We start from the raw sequence: 15,000 nt of genomic DNA on the forward strand, positions 1-15,000 counted from the left end.
GTTATATTTAAAATATAACTCCACCTGTCTAACACCCGTGGACATGTTTACAAAGTCAGAAAGCAGCACAGCTCCCATGACTTTAGAAAACATTTTTTCACGCTAAGAGTTGCTGAAGCATGGAACAAACTGCCGGCATCAGTTGTTAGTTGTCGGAGCACTGCATCCTTCAAAACTTCCATGCTTTCTGAGATTCGCCAACATGACACCTGATTTTCTCCCCTCCATACACACACAAGCATGTATCTGACTCATACATTGTTCGCTTCCCAGACATTTGTACATTACTGCATACACTTTATACGCACTTTCTGACAAGTTGTGGTGCACCTGAGCACTCTATACAATAATTTCATTATTATTATTATTATAATTGAAAGAAACACAGAGCATCTCAAAATAAATACAGTAACGAAAGGGTTAAGCTAATGAGATAGAAGTGGTAGAAAGAAAAGACAGCACTTCTGTGAATCAGGGTCTGAAGTGTGAGTGAATTCATACCTATCATTTGAGTGACACTTTTCTAGATGTAGTCTTGGTAACAAACCTGAAATAAATAATTCCTTGTTGTATTTAGGTGATTCCATTTCTACTGTATTTTTCTGGCATACAAGTTCATGTGATATATTGTGTGAATATTCAAACATTGTCACTGTTTTTTCAAATCCTGTTGAATTTCACGCAGAATTTTTCAGTCTGCCAAAGCTGTCTTGATGAAGAAGTCAAGCTACCATTTTGGTCGTAAATTTTGGTGATCACCACCTATCACCAGTATTTATATTATCTCTCATCTAAGGTGTGAAGGCGGATGGCTCAATGGTTAGATTATTGGGCATACAATCATGAGGTAGTGAGTTTGATTCCTGGACCGGGCTGTGTGTTGTGTTCTTGAGCAAGACACTTTATTTCACAATGCTCCAGTTCTGTAGAAATGAGTTGTGGCATCATTGGTGCCCAGCTGTATCGGCCCCTTTGCCTCTCCTTTGGATAACATTGATGGCATGGAGAGGAGAGATTGGTATGCGTGGGCGACTTCTGGTCTTCTATAAACAACCTTGCCCAGACTTGTACCTTGGAGGAGAACTTTCTCAGTGCAATCCCATGGTCATTCATGTCCGAAGAAGGTCTTTACCCTTTTACTTATCTAAAGTCCATAAAATAGACACCAGTCTTGCAATGTGTGTGTGGTAACAATGAGCTACCTGTTACCAAATTTTAATATTCAAGAAATATTTAGGCAGGTGGCTAGTAGAATAAGTAGAGCATCAGACAGTACCCTGTTGTGCTTAATTTTGAATTATAAACCTGCAATATTACATATGGCAGAATCATTAACATGCCAGACAAAATGCTTAAAGGTGGTGATCTGGCAGAAACGTTAGCACGCTGGGTGAAATGCTTAGTGGTATTTCGTCTGTCTTTACGTTCTGAGTTCAAATTCTGCCAAGGTCGACTTTGCCTTTCATCCTTTTGGGGTCAATAAATTAAGTACCAGTTATGCACTGGGGTCGATATAATCGACTTAATCCGTTTGTCTGTCCTTGTTTGTCCTCTCTGTGTTTAGCCCCTTGTGGGTAGTAAAGAAATAGGTATTTCGCCTATTTCACTGCGTTCTGAGTTCAAATTCTGCCAAGGTCAACTTTGCCTTTCATCCTTTCGGGGTCGATAAATTAAGTACCAGCTATGCACTGGGGTCGATATAATCGACTTAATCTGTTTGTCTGTCCTTGTTTGTCCTATTTGTGTTTAGCCCCTTGTGGGTAGTAAAGAAATAGGTATTTCGTCTGCCTTTATATTCTGAGTTCAAATTCTGCTGAGGTCAACTTTGCCTTTCATTTTTTTGGGACTGATAAAACAGGTACCAGTTGAACACTGGGGTCAATGTGATTGACTTACTCCTTCCCTAAAATTGCTGGCCTTGAGCCAAAATTTGAAACTAATATTAAAAATGTGTAACTTTATGTCAAACTTAGGAACAGGTATTAAGGTGATGCGAAGATAAAATTTTTAAATACCTGATTTATTGATTGATTAATTTATTAATTATTCCTTCTTCTGCAGATTTAGATAATCTGATTGCTTATGCAGTTCCATCCAGTGTTGTTGCTGGTGGCAGAGTGGCTCTTGTCTGTAAAGGGAACGGTCGACCAGCTGTGAATAAAACGTGGACGAAAAGTGGAAGTTCTTGGGAGAAAGATGCAAAGGAATTGTTCATTCTCAACAACGTTTCTTTAAAAGGGACTGGAATTTATATTTGCACCATGTGGAATGCAATTGGTAGAACATCTGCTGCTGTTGGTCTTCATGTAAAAGAAGAGGAGAGAAAAGGTGAAATATTTGGATATTTTGACCAGTGGGGCCTAAAAACACAATGGGCCCTCTTGCATTGTTTTAAAACTCTAAAAGCTGTATGTGGGTCCCATAAGAAGAATCTCAGTCTTGATCAGTGATTTTCAACCAGGGTCCATATAAGATTTTGTTGTTAAAATTTATGTGCAATAAATCTATTATATTGGGTTGTCCGGAAAGTTCATGCCGATTTATAGTAGCTTACCTTTCGACTTATTTTAGAACATGGTTGAGTCCATAAAATAGGATTTGACTACACCTCCATTTAGAGCACAGTTTAAGCTATCTTTCCGTGGAAGAAGGTTTTAAGTTCCTATAACCTTTGTTAATTCTGTAACCCTTTAAAATGGAAGATAAGAAAGTTCATTTTCGGCACTTAATGCTTTGGGAACCAGACAAAAATTGCTGCAGCTCGGCTGGGATGTGTTACCCCACCCTCCATATTCACCAGATATTGCTCCTTCAGATTTCCACTTATTCAGGTCTCTGCAGAATAGTCTTAATGGTAAAAATTTTAATTCCTTGGATGACGTAAAAAAGATACCTTGATGAATTCTTTGCCATGAAACCACCTCAATTCTGAGAAGAGGGTATTTTCAAGTTAAAGGAAAGATGGAGACGCATTGTGCAACAAAATGGTTCATATTTGGTTGATTAAAAATGTAATGGCAAGTATTTATTGACCTTTTTCTTTCCTTTAAAAATCGGCACGAACTTTCCGGACAACCCAATACTTCTGCAATACTCAAAATATTTAAAAGATTTGTTTATATAGTTCCTGATAATATTTAATTATGAAAATGTAATATGATTTTTTTAATCATTTGATGGCCAGGAGGGTCCATTTCAGTAGAATAAGAATCAAAAGGGTCCATAGGTGAAAAATGGTTGAGCAGCACTGCTTGGTGTCTTTATATTATCTCTCATCTAAGGTGTGAAGGCAGATGGCTCAATGGTTAGGTTATTGGGCTTACAATCACGAGGTAGTGAGTTTGATTCCTGGACCGAGCTGTGTGTTGTGTTCTTGAGCAAGGCACTTTATTTCACGTTGCTCCAGTTCTGTAGAAATGAGTTGACTTTTCTGAGACTAAATAACATCAACAACATGGACGGACTAGGGACCCGAATTAACAACAGGCTGGAGGTTGGCAATCAGTGTATTATTTTGCAACATCTGGATGCGTGTAGGTTCATTTTTGATAACTGCACGTATAATATACAACTTAAAAGCAGCGCTGTCGATGTCCCAACACACACGGGCTTGAGACATGGCCGCCCTTATGCACTTCTCATGTGGAATTCTGGAAGGAGCTTCGTGAGGCCATTGCAGAGATGCTTCCGGAAAAAAAAAATTTCAGTAACCATTGGAAAACCGATTATAGCAGTGACTCGATCAACTCCTAGCGATATCTGAAGAAGGAATTTTTGTATTCCGAAATATTGTTATTATATCAGATTATGGATAATTAAATTATAACGAGTTATTATAGTCCACCCTGCATTGTTGTGCCATTCAAGACACGTTATATTTTACAAACAACATGGAGATTTTAGAAAGGAGGGCAGTGGTTTGAAGCTGGTCAGATTCCATGTGATTAAAACCACACGTATGCTCTCTCCCTCTGACTGTTCAGCTATCGGTCAAAATCCTCCATATATATACTTTGGTTGTGGAAATAAGACAATTCATGCATGAAGAAAATTACATAAGACAAGATACAGCCTATGAATACCCCACCCCACCACCACCATATACACCCACTTAGTTATGGGGGTCTTTTTACAACATCATCATTGTTCAACGTCCGCTTTACATGCTAGCATGGTTTGACCGGGGTCTGGGAAACCAGAAGGCTGCACCAGGCTCCAGTCTGATCTAGCAGTGTTTCTACAGCTGGATGCCCTTCCTAATGCCAACCACTCCGTGAGTGTAGTGGGTGCTTTTTACATGTTAACGGCACAGGTGCCAGGCGAGACTGGCAACGGCCACGATCGGTTGGTGCTTTTTACATGCCACCGGCACAGAAGCCAGTCAAGGCGGCGCTGGCATCGGCCACGATCGGTTGGTGCTTTTTACATGCCACCAGCATGGGTGCCAGGTGAGGCTGGCAACAGCCACGATTGGTTGGTGCATGCTTTTTACATGCCACCAGCACAGAAGCCAGTCAAGGCGAGGCTGGCATCGGCCACGATCGGTTGGTGCTTTTTACATGCCACCGGCACGAAGGCCAGTCGAGGCGGCGCTGGCAACGGCCACATTCGGACGGTTCTTTTACGTGCCACCGGCACTGGTATCACAACTACAATTTCCATTGATTTTTTATCGATTTTGATTTTTTTTTACCTGGTATTGAAACCCAAAACGTTTTATTTACTGAACTCCAAATGCTTTCTTTCAATTTCCTTCCACACAGTTCTACCTGCCCCGGCTGAAGTTCACGAAGATGTCACTGCTGCTCCAATACTAAATGCTTTGCTCATCTTCTGCATTCTGATATTCTTGCTTCTCTTCGTTCTGCTGGTACTAGTTCTACATTACATTTACCGCACCATTCCCTTGAAGTCTCGTAAGTACAACAGATTGAGAGATCTATTTCTTTTTTTTTCCAAACGTATTATGCAATAGTGGCTGTGTGGTTAAGAAGTTTGCTTCCCAAACACATGGTTCTGGGTTCAGTCCCACTGCATGGCACCTTAGGCAAGTATCTTCTACTATAGCTTCATGCCAACCAAAGCCTTGGGAGTGGATTTGGTATTTGATAGACAGACACTGAAAGAAACCTGGCGGTGTGAGGTTCTTGAGAAGACCTGCCCACGTCAACAAAACTGAGTTCTAGAAGCGCTGTGTGTTCACCTACACGTAGCAAGAAAACATTTCACACACCCTACCCCCAAAAAAACCAAACTACATCTCTTCTTTTCCTCTGGCATTTGCCACCATCTCTCACTCTCCTCTTTTACTTGACCATCCTATTTATATTCTGATCCCAGTCCCTTGTGAGCATGCCCAGAACTTTGCCACCATCTCTCTCCTGCTCTTCCCTTGGGTTGGGTACCCATCTCCTTTACTGCAGCACACTTGCTTCTATCCTCATTCCTGACCTCTCTCTCTCTCTGTCCCTCTCCGGCTGAATAACGTTGTGCCTTCTCTACAGCAAGACACAGGTTTCTTTCTCACTATAACCTTTCATCATCTGATGCCCTCTCCCCTCACAAAGGATCATTGTCTTGCAAGTTACTTGGTGACCTTGCCAGTGCTGATGCTACACAAAACGCATCCAGTCCACACTGTAAACTGGTTGGCATTTGGAAGGGCATCCAGCTGTAAAAAAACCATGCCAAAACTGACCTTACCTGTGCTGGTGCCATGTAAAAAGTACTCTGTACACCCTGCTGGGTGGTTGGTGTCAGGAAAGGCATGCAGCTTTAAAAACCAGACCAAAACAAACACAGAAGTCTGGTAAGGCTCCTGTCAAACTGTCCAACCCATAGCAGCATGGAAGGCAGATCTTAAACAATGATTATTATTATTATTATTATTTTCATCATCATTATTATTATTATTATTATTATTATAATTAAGGTGGCAAGCTGGCAGTGTCATTAGCACACTGGGTGAAATGCTTAGCAGTATTTCGTCTGTCGCTTACATTCTGAGTTCAAATTCCGCCGTGGTCAACTTTGCCTTTCATCCTTTCAGGGTCAATAAAATAAGTACCAGTTACGCACTGGGGTCGATATAATCGACTGTCCCCCTCCCCACAAAAATCCAATAGTTGAAAGGATTATTATTATTGTTCTGAATTTAAACTCCACCAAGGTCGACTTTGTCTCTCGTCCTTTTGGGGTCGATAAATCAAGAAACTAGTCCAGGATTGGAGCTGATGTAACTGACTTACTCCTCCCCCAAATTTCAGGCCTTCAGGATTATTATTATTATTATTATTATTATTATTATTATTATTATTATCATTATTGAGTGAGAGAGCAGTGCCTGCCATCAAAGTGACACTGGGGTAAAATATACGAAGCCCAGTATACCCATCATGACTACTCGTCTGATAAGGGTACACCAGGCACATGCATCACAGCCATGTGTGTGACATGGTGATAAACAGCACATGACCTTGCAGGTGGGGCCCAGTTAGAATTTTCTTCTGGTCGAGTAACCCATCCTGCTCAAAAGGTCCCTGAATAAGGTTTGTTTAAGGATGTTGAAGAAACACCCATGTTTCCAGAGGTGAATTATCCAAACCCCCAAACAGACTCCTCTCAACACATGGCTATGATGCTCCCCCACTACTTCTGCTCGTGATCAGAGATGCACATATCGTCAGCCACTAAGGGACATGCTCAACTGGTTAAGGTCAAACAATTGACAAGCAAATCTGTGGTATTGAGCAGAATATTTGCTGTAGCCCATCTTTTATACAAAGACAAAACAATGTACATGTTAACACTGCCAATCAGTTAAGATCAGAAGCCATGAGAGCCATTGCCTGGTACTGCATCAGGGCATTTTATTATTATTATTATTATTTTCCTTCTTTCTTCAAATTTTCTTTGTTTCTCGCAATTGTATGCATTCCCAATTATTATTATTATTATTATTATTATCATCATTATCATTGTTGTTATTGCAAACTTCAGTTATTCAAAATAATTTCACCTTGACATTTTTTTCTATTTCATAGGAAGCTGCAAAAGACGGTAAGTAAAAATGTTTTTAATTAACGAACAATGATAAACAACACAAAATAGAAGACTCAACTGTCAAATTCCCACCCACACACAAATCATGGAGTTTAGATGCCTAAACATAATGCTCTCTCCCTCCCTCCCTCTCTCTCTCTCTATGTATGTGCATGCTTCTGCTGCTTACTCTCTCTGTCTCTGTTTTATTCTTTTCTACCACACTCTCTCTCTCTCTCTCTCTCTCTCCAGCTTTGTTTTACTTCACTGTATCTCAGTAATTGATGAAATGGCTGTTCTACTTAAGAATATAAATGGTCAAGTTTACCGTTTGAAAAGATTTTGTTTTACTGAAATATCTTCTGTGCCTGTACATCTATGTGTAACCATATAGGTGGTGTGTATATATGTATATATGTGTGCGTATATATATATATATATATATAGGTATATGTGTGCCTGTGTATGTATACATATGTGTGTGTGTATATATATATTTATACATACGTGTGTATATATATATATATATATATACATGTATGTGCATGTATACATACATGTGTATATATATGTATTTATACATACCTGTGTGATATATATATATATATACACACACGTAAGTATAAATACATATATATATGTACAAACACACACACATATATAATATACGGAGAGAGAGAGAGAAAGAGAGAGAGAGAGAGAGAGATACACAGAGAGAGGGGGGTATTAGCCTCACAATACCTACGTGAAATATTAAAACACTATGTGTGTGTGTGTATATATGTATATATATATATATTAGCGATCTGTATATCAAACTAAAAGCTTTCTAAACAGCAGTATTCATCTCAAGAAAGTATCTCTTACGGATGTATAGTGTTAAAATTAGACAGAAATAGATCAGCAGCAAGCAAAAATCACCCAGCTCTGTATGTCTAGGAGTTTTCCTGAGATGAATACCACAGTTCAGAAGGCTTTCAACAGTATATATATGCTTTAAGTATGATATACACAGGTTGCTAATTTGAACTAACACTGTTTCTGTAGCTAGTAACAAAACTTTATACATACATATATATATCTCACCACCCAAATAAATTAAAAAATCTCCCCACCCAAGTTAATAAGGAACTTACTAGATCTAAGAACTAAAGTGTAAAATTTATATTATTAAAAAATGAAAAAATAATAAATTAAACTGATTAGAACTACCAGTGAAGTAATTAATTTTCTTTTTTCATATATATATATATCATCATCATCATCATCATTTAGCGTCCGTTTTCCATGGGGTCTGTGAAGCCGGAAGGCTTCATCAGGCCCAGTCAGATTTGGCAGTGTTTCTACGGCTGGATGCCCTTCCTAACGCCAACCACTCCGTGAGTGTAGTGGGTGCTTTTTACGTGCCACCTGCACAGGTGCCAGACAGAGCTGGCAAATGGCCATGAACGGATGGTGTTTTTACGTGCCACCGGCACGGGGGCCAGGCGAGGCTGGCAACGGACACGAACGGATGGTGCTTTTACGTGCTACCGGCACGGGGGCCAGGCGAGGCTGGCAACGGACACGAGCGGATGGTGCTTTTACATGCCAATGGCACGGGGGCCAGGCGAGGCTTGCAACGGCCATGAATGGATGGTGATTTTTTCGTGCCAACGGCACGGGGGCCAGGCACAGTACATATATGTATGTATATATCTACATATATACACGCACACACACATATATACATACATACATATATATATGATAAAAGAAGTATGTATATGTATATCATCATCGTTGTTTAACATCCGCTTTCCATGCTCGCATGGGTTGGACGGTTTGACATTGGGCTGGCAAGCCAGAAGGCTGTACCAGGCTCCAATCCACAGATGGATGCCCTTCCTAATGCCAACCACTCCAAGAGTGTAGTGGGTGCTTTTTACATGCCACCGGCATGGGGGCCAGTCAGGCGGTACTGGTATCAACCACAATCAAATTATGCTTTTTATGTGCCACTGGCACAGGACCAGTTAGCCGGCACTGGCATCAATCATGCTCGAATGGTTTTTTTTTACATGTCACCGGCACGGAAGCCATCAGGCAACACTGGCATCGGCCACACTCGAATGGTGCTTTTAACATACCACCGACACAGGACCAGTCAGGAGGCACTGGCATTGACCACACTTGAACGGTGCTTTTTAGGTATCACCAGCACAGGACCAATCAGGCAGTACTGTCATTGGCCACGACAACAATTTCACTTGCCTCAACAAGTCTTCGCAAGCGCAGTTTATTGCCCAATGATTAAAGGGTACTCTTAAATGGACTGGTTATGCTGCACTGGCATAGGCCACGGTTATGGTCTCACTTGGCTTGCCAAGTCTTCTCAAGTATAGCATGTCTCCAAAGGTCTCAGAGGCCCAAGTTTGAAGGTCATGCACCAGGAAAGCACTCAGTACACGATGTAAAGTAAAGCAGCTGGCATCAGGAAGGGCATCCAGCTATAACAACAATGCCAAAACAGATACTGTAGTCCAATGCAGGCCTGCAGCTTGCAGGATCCTGTCAAAATGTCCCATGCACACCAGCATGGAGAACAAACAGTAAGTGTTCATGATGATGATGATGATGATGATGTGGTGTATGTATGTATGCATGTCTGTGTGAGTGTGAGTAAATAAGTGTTATTTTCAGTATCCTAAGATGTTGTCAATCTCTCAAGCACCTGGAAGTGGTGTCAGTGAAAACCAGGAACACTAGCAGACATGTATTTCTTCAATGTACATATCGATATATTATATACGTATACTTACAAATATACACATACATACATACATATATACATATATTCACAAATGTATTCATACACACACATATATTATTATCTGTCTACCTCTCTCTCACTCTATGTATATATATATGTATATATTATAATATTATACGTTAGGCGTTAGGATGGCGTTAGGAAGGGCATCCAGCTGTAGAAACACTGCCAGATCAGACTGGAGCCTGGTGCAGCCTCCTGCCTTCCCAGACCCCGGTCAAACCGTCCAACCCATGCTAGCACGGAAAACGGACGTTAAACGATGATGATGATTATATATATATATATGTATATATTATAATATTATACGTTAGGCGTTAGGATGGCGTTAGGAAGGGCATCCAGCTGTAGAAACACTGCCAGATCAGACTGGAGCCTGGTGCAGCCTCCTGCCTTCCCAGACCCCGGTCAAACCGTCCAACCCATGCTAGCACGGAAAACGGACGTTAAACGATGATGATGATTATATATATATATATATATTTTTTTTTTTAATAATATATTATTATTAAAATTAGGAAATCAATATCAAAACTCCTCAGAAAGATATACACGTGTAAAAAATAATTGTATTAAAAATATATAAATAAATCAATATAAATATGTATAAAAATATATGTAAATATGTATAAGCATAAATATATATATATAATATATATATATATATGTTCGAAGGTTATAATGGACACAGTTTGTGTGTCAAATAGCTAGCTTAAGGCGATGGCCTCATGGAGCTAATCAGCGACAGCTTTAGTCTTATATCTATAAGACTGCCATATTAATATGGCGATAACAATTAATTTCCAGTAACGCTGCTGTAATCTCTTTTAGAGAGACTTAGTAATTTTAATATTTCTATTATATATATATATATGTATATATGACAGTTTAAAAGTTTTGAATTACGATCGTTTATAGACAATATATATTATATATGTATGTATATATTATAGACAATATAATATATATGTATGTATATATATACAGAATAACAGGCATATATACACACATTCACATTTGCCAATATTTCTTCTGTGTTTTAAGACTGCCAAACCTGCCACTATCTGCATTGTCACGTTCTGAAGACAGAGTCCACCCTCAAGTAACAGTAAAAGTCACCCAATCTTCCATAAGGACAGCTAACCCAGCTGCCGCTCAGGGGGAAGGCCCCTTACCAACTCGAGCAAAGAACAGTAGATTACCAAACATCCCAGGAAAATCTGAACACCCCTATGTTAATACTTCTACAACACATGCCGGTATGTACTGCCTTGTCTTTTTCAATTTATCAACCCCGAAAGGATGAAAGGTAAAGTCGACCTTAGCGGAATTTGAACTCAGAATGTAGCGATGGGTGAAATACTGCTGAGCATTTCGTCCGGTGTGCTAATATATGATAATAATAATAATAATGAAAGTATTGTATACAGTGCTCAGGTGCACCACAACTTGTCAAAAGTGCGTATAAAGCACATGCAGTAATGTAAAAAAGTCTGGGAAGTGAACAATGTATGAGTCAGATACATGCTTGTGTGTGTATGGAGGGGAGAAAATCAGGTGTAGTGTTGGCGAATCTCAGGAAGCATGGAAGTTTTGAAGGATGCAGTGCTCCGACAACTAACAACTGATGCCGGCAGTTTGTTCCATGCTTCAGCAACTCTCAGCGTGAAAAAATGCTTACATTTGTCCACAGCCAGCTTGAATTGCCAGTCCATGATCCACTGCTGCATTGCGTCCAGGTCTGCTTGCAATAGAGATCTATAGTGTACAGGATTTGACCTCTTTATTTTGAGGTACAGCTTGATGTCATCTGCATATTTCAGCACTGTGGCATTCTTTAAGTTGGCATCTATGTCATTAACATATGCAACAAATAAAAGGGCCAAGAACAGATCCCTGTGGTACACCAGATGTCATCTAATAGGGCAAAGAGTGCTGTCCTAGAACTGTGATGATAAGTACAAGACTTTAGATCTGAGTGAGAATAGAATTGATTCAAAAGACTCTATATTTGACTGGTACTTCCTTTAGTTCACTTTGGCTGATTTTGCTGTGATTTGAACTCAGAACATTAAGTATCATAACTAAATACTGCAAAATATTTTATCTGTCCCTCAAAGGATTATGACAACCCACTTTATACTTAAATGGATATTACTACCAAACTTTGTTCCAGGCCATTAGAGGAACCAAAGAGAACCACAAGTGTTCCAGGCTGTAAGAGAACCTACAGAGAATCACAAGTATCCCTGGCTGTACGAGGAACCATAGAGAGCCTCAGGTAACCTAAGCTATAAGAGGAACCACAGAGAGCCACAAGTGACCCAGACCATAAGAGGAGCTACAGAAATCCACAAATGACTCAGGCCATAAGAGGATCCACAGAAATCCAAAAGAGTTCCAGGCCATAAAAGAATTCACAGAACCACAAGTGACCCAGGTCACAAGAACACCAACAAGTGCTCTGGGCCATAATAGGAACCACAGAGAGTCACAGGTGTTCCACGCCATAAGGGTCCTCAAGGGTAACACAATTCATGCATGATAAGTCCCATTTAGAAATCACTCTCAGACATGATACAAATCTACACAACTGGATCTGAAGGTAAGGCAATCAAGGAGAGGGCCATTGTTTATATCTGTCCATATTAACCCTTTCGTTACTGTATTTATTTTGAGATGATAACTTAGTTATCATTCAGCTAATGTTAGGAACATAAATTGTGACTAAGGTTTGGTGGAAGATTTTAATTCAAAACTTATGAAAACAAGACATTTGTACAACAGAGCCAGAGCCAGTTTTTCAGCCAGGGTGGTATCAAAAGGGTTAAGAATTGTTTCTCTATTATATATTTTAACCCTTTTGTTACAGTATTTATTTTGAGATGTTCTGTGCTTCTTTCAATTACTTTGATTATAACAAAGAATTTAGTAAAATAAGCTAGTGTTAGTAACATAAATTGTGACTAAGGTTTGGTGGAAGATTTTAATTCAAAACTTAGGAAAACAAGACATTTGTACTCAGAGCCAGAGCTGGTTTCAGCCAGGTTGGTAATGAAAGGGGTAATCCTAACTCATTAATCCTGTCCTTTTTAGGTGAAGTGGACAAAGCACAACCTCAGTGACTGCCATCAATACATTTCTCTATCTCCGTTTAATTGTTTTCTATTTTCTTCTTTTGTAGATTATTTAGAATTGGTGGATGAAAATTGCAGTGACGACAAGTCAGAAGGTTGGTACATTCCTTATCAACAATTTCATTTGGGAGATTTCTCTTTTATACTCTTTCACTTGTTTCAGTCATTTATTTGACTGTGGCCATACTGGAGCACCGCCTTTCGTCAAGCAAATCGACCCCAGGACTTATTCTTTTGAAGCCTAGTACTTATTCTATCAGTGTCTTGTGCCAAACCACTAAGTTACGGGGACATAAACACACCACCATCAGTTGTCAAGCGATGTTGGGGGGAACAAACACAGACTCACAAACATATACACACACGACGAGCTTCTTTCAGTTTCCGTCTACTAAATAAGTCCTGGGGTCGATTTGTTCTACTAAAAAGCAGTGCTTCAGTATGGCAGCAGTCAAATGACTGAAAGAAATGAAAGAATAAAAGAATAGTCATGAGTTTAATGAAACACATACACACTCACACACACACATATATATATACGCATATACCTACGTATATACATATGTACTCACTCACATGTTTGTACACACACCCACACACATGTAGAGCTAGGTGTAATCCTCTGGCTTGCCAGCTCCTGTCCAGCAGTCCAACGAAAAGCCAGTGAGGAAAACAGATGATGATGATGATGATGATGTGTGTATTAATTAGTCATTTAGTGAAATACATTAACACCAGCATCAAACCTGAAAAGGGTTTTTCCAATATAAAAATTTCCCTGTGTGTGTGTGAATTATGGAAACCAATCCTTGACTCTTTAACTGTTTAAAATTTCAGAGAAATAATGACATGCCTATTAAAACCAGAACGAAAAAGGCCGGAAATAATTTGTTTATAATGGTGGGGATTTTTGTTATGTAAGTTATAAATAATTGTGTGTAAATATTTGCTAGAAAAAATAGAAACAGCTTTCAACTGCTTTTTTACTCAATAGTTCCTGGTTTAGCTCCAGTGCATGGCACCTTGGGCAAGTGTCTTCTACTATAGCCTTGGCCCAAGCAAAGCCTTGTGAGTGAATTTGGTAGATGGAAACTGAAAGAAGCCTGTTATGTGTGTATGTGTGTGTGTGTATATGTGTCCATGTGTGTGTATACATATATATGTGTGTGTGTGTATATATATATATATGTGTGTATATATATATATGTATATATACATGTGTCCATGTGTGTGTGTGTATATATATATATATGTGTGTGTGTGTGTGTATATATATATATGTGTGTGTCCATGTGTATGTGTGTGTGTCTTTGTCCCCCACCACTGCTTAACAACTGGTGTTGGTGTTTACGTCCCCGTTACTTAGCAGTTCGGCAAAAGAGACCAATAGACACTTGCCCAAGATGCCATGCAGTGGGACTGAACCAGGAACCATGTGGTTCGTAAGCAAGCCACTTACCACACAGCCACTCCTATGCCTATATATATATATATGTTTTTTTTTTTTTTACCCTACTTGTAGATTTACTATACGAAGAACCAGGAGAGAGCTGTTTCCGACTGACAGAACCAGCACGAAAGTCATCCAGCAGCACACTTCTGCCGTAACCTGATGTTTAACGGTGATAGCCATGTTCTTGGCAAGCACATGACGCCTGCAATTATCATACGGACAAAAGAGATGTGTGACAGCTATATGGTTTTGTATTATAGTTATTTGTGATGTGTGTCATGGAAAGAACGGAGAAGTCAGAGATGACAGAAGGAAATAACTCTTCTCATATATGTGTGCATGTTTATATATACTTATAGTGTGTATATACATACATATATATATATATATATATATATACAGATACATATATATCTATATAGATACATATATATATATATATGTGTGTGTATATATATATATATATATATATATATAGGTATGATATGTCACCAGGCAATGAGGTGACAGGTTGGCAGTTCGTTTCCTAGCACCGACACTAACCCCCTTGAAGCAAA

At 39.3% G+C, this 15,000-nt stretch overlaps 1 protein-coding gene across 3 annotated transcripts in view; it reads left to right on the forward strand.

Moving 5' to 3' along the window:
• LOC115221760 (fibroblast growth factor receptor 2) overlaps nt 1-14,823 on the forward strand; it is a 47,606-nt gene extending 32,783 nt beyond the window's left edge. For all 3 annotated transcript variants that reach the window (XM_036511049.1, XM_029791979.2, XM_036511050.1), the window contains 6 exons: nt 2,062-2,328; nt 4,764-4,916; nt 7,044-7,059; nt 10,898-11,112; nt 13,038-13,085; nt 14,513-14,823. In XM_036511049.1, coding sequence (XP_036366942.1) covers nt 2,062-2,328; nt 4,764-4,916; nt 7,044-7,059; nt 10,898-11,112; nt 13,038-13,085; nt 14,513-14,598 — 785 coding nt within the window. In that variant the 3' untranslated portion in view covers nt 14,599-14,823. The remainder of the gene's footprint in view (nt 1-2,061; nt 2,329-4,763; nt 4,917-7,043; nt 7,060-10,897; nt 11,113-13,037; nt 13,086-14,512) is intronic.
• The last annotated feature ends 177 nt before the right edge of the window (nt 14,824-15,000 follow it).

The sequence above is a fragment of the Octopus sinensis genome, linkage group LG18, assembly GCF_006345805.1.
Source record: "Octopus sinensis linkage group LG18, ASM634580v1, whole genome shotgun sequence".
NCBI classification, from domain to species: domain Eukaryota; kingdom Metazoa; phylum Mollusca; class Cephalopoda; order Octopoda; family Octopodidae; genus Octopus; species Octopus sinensis.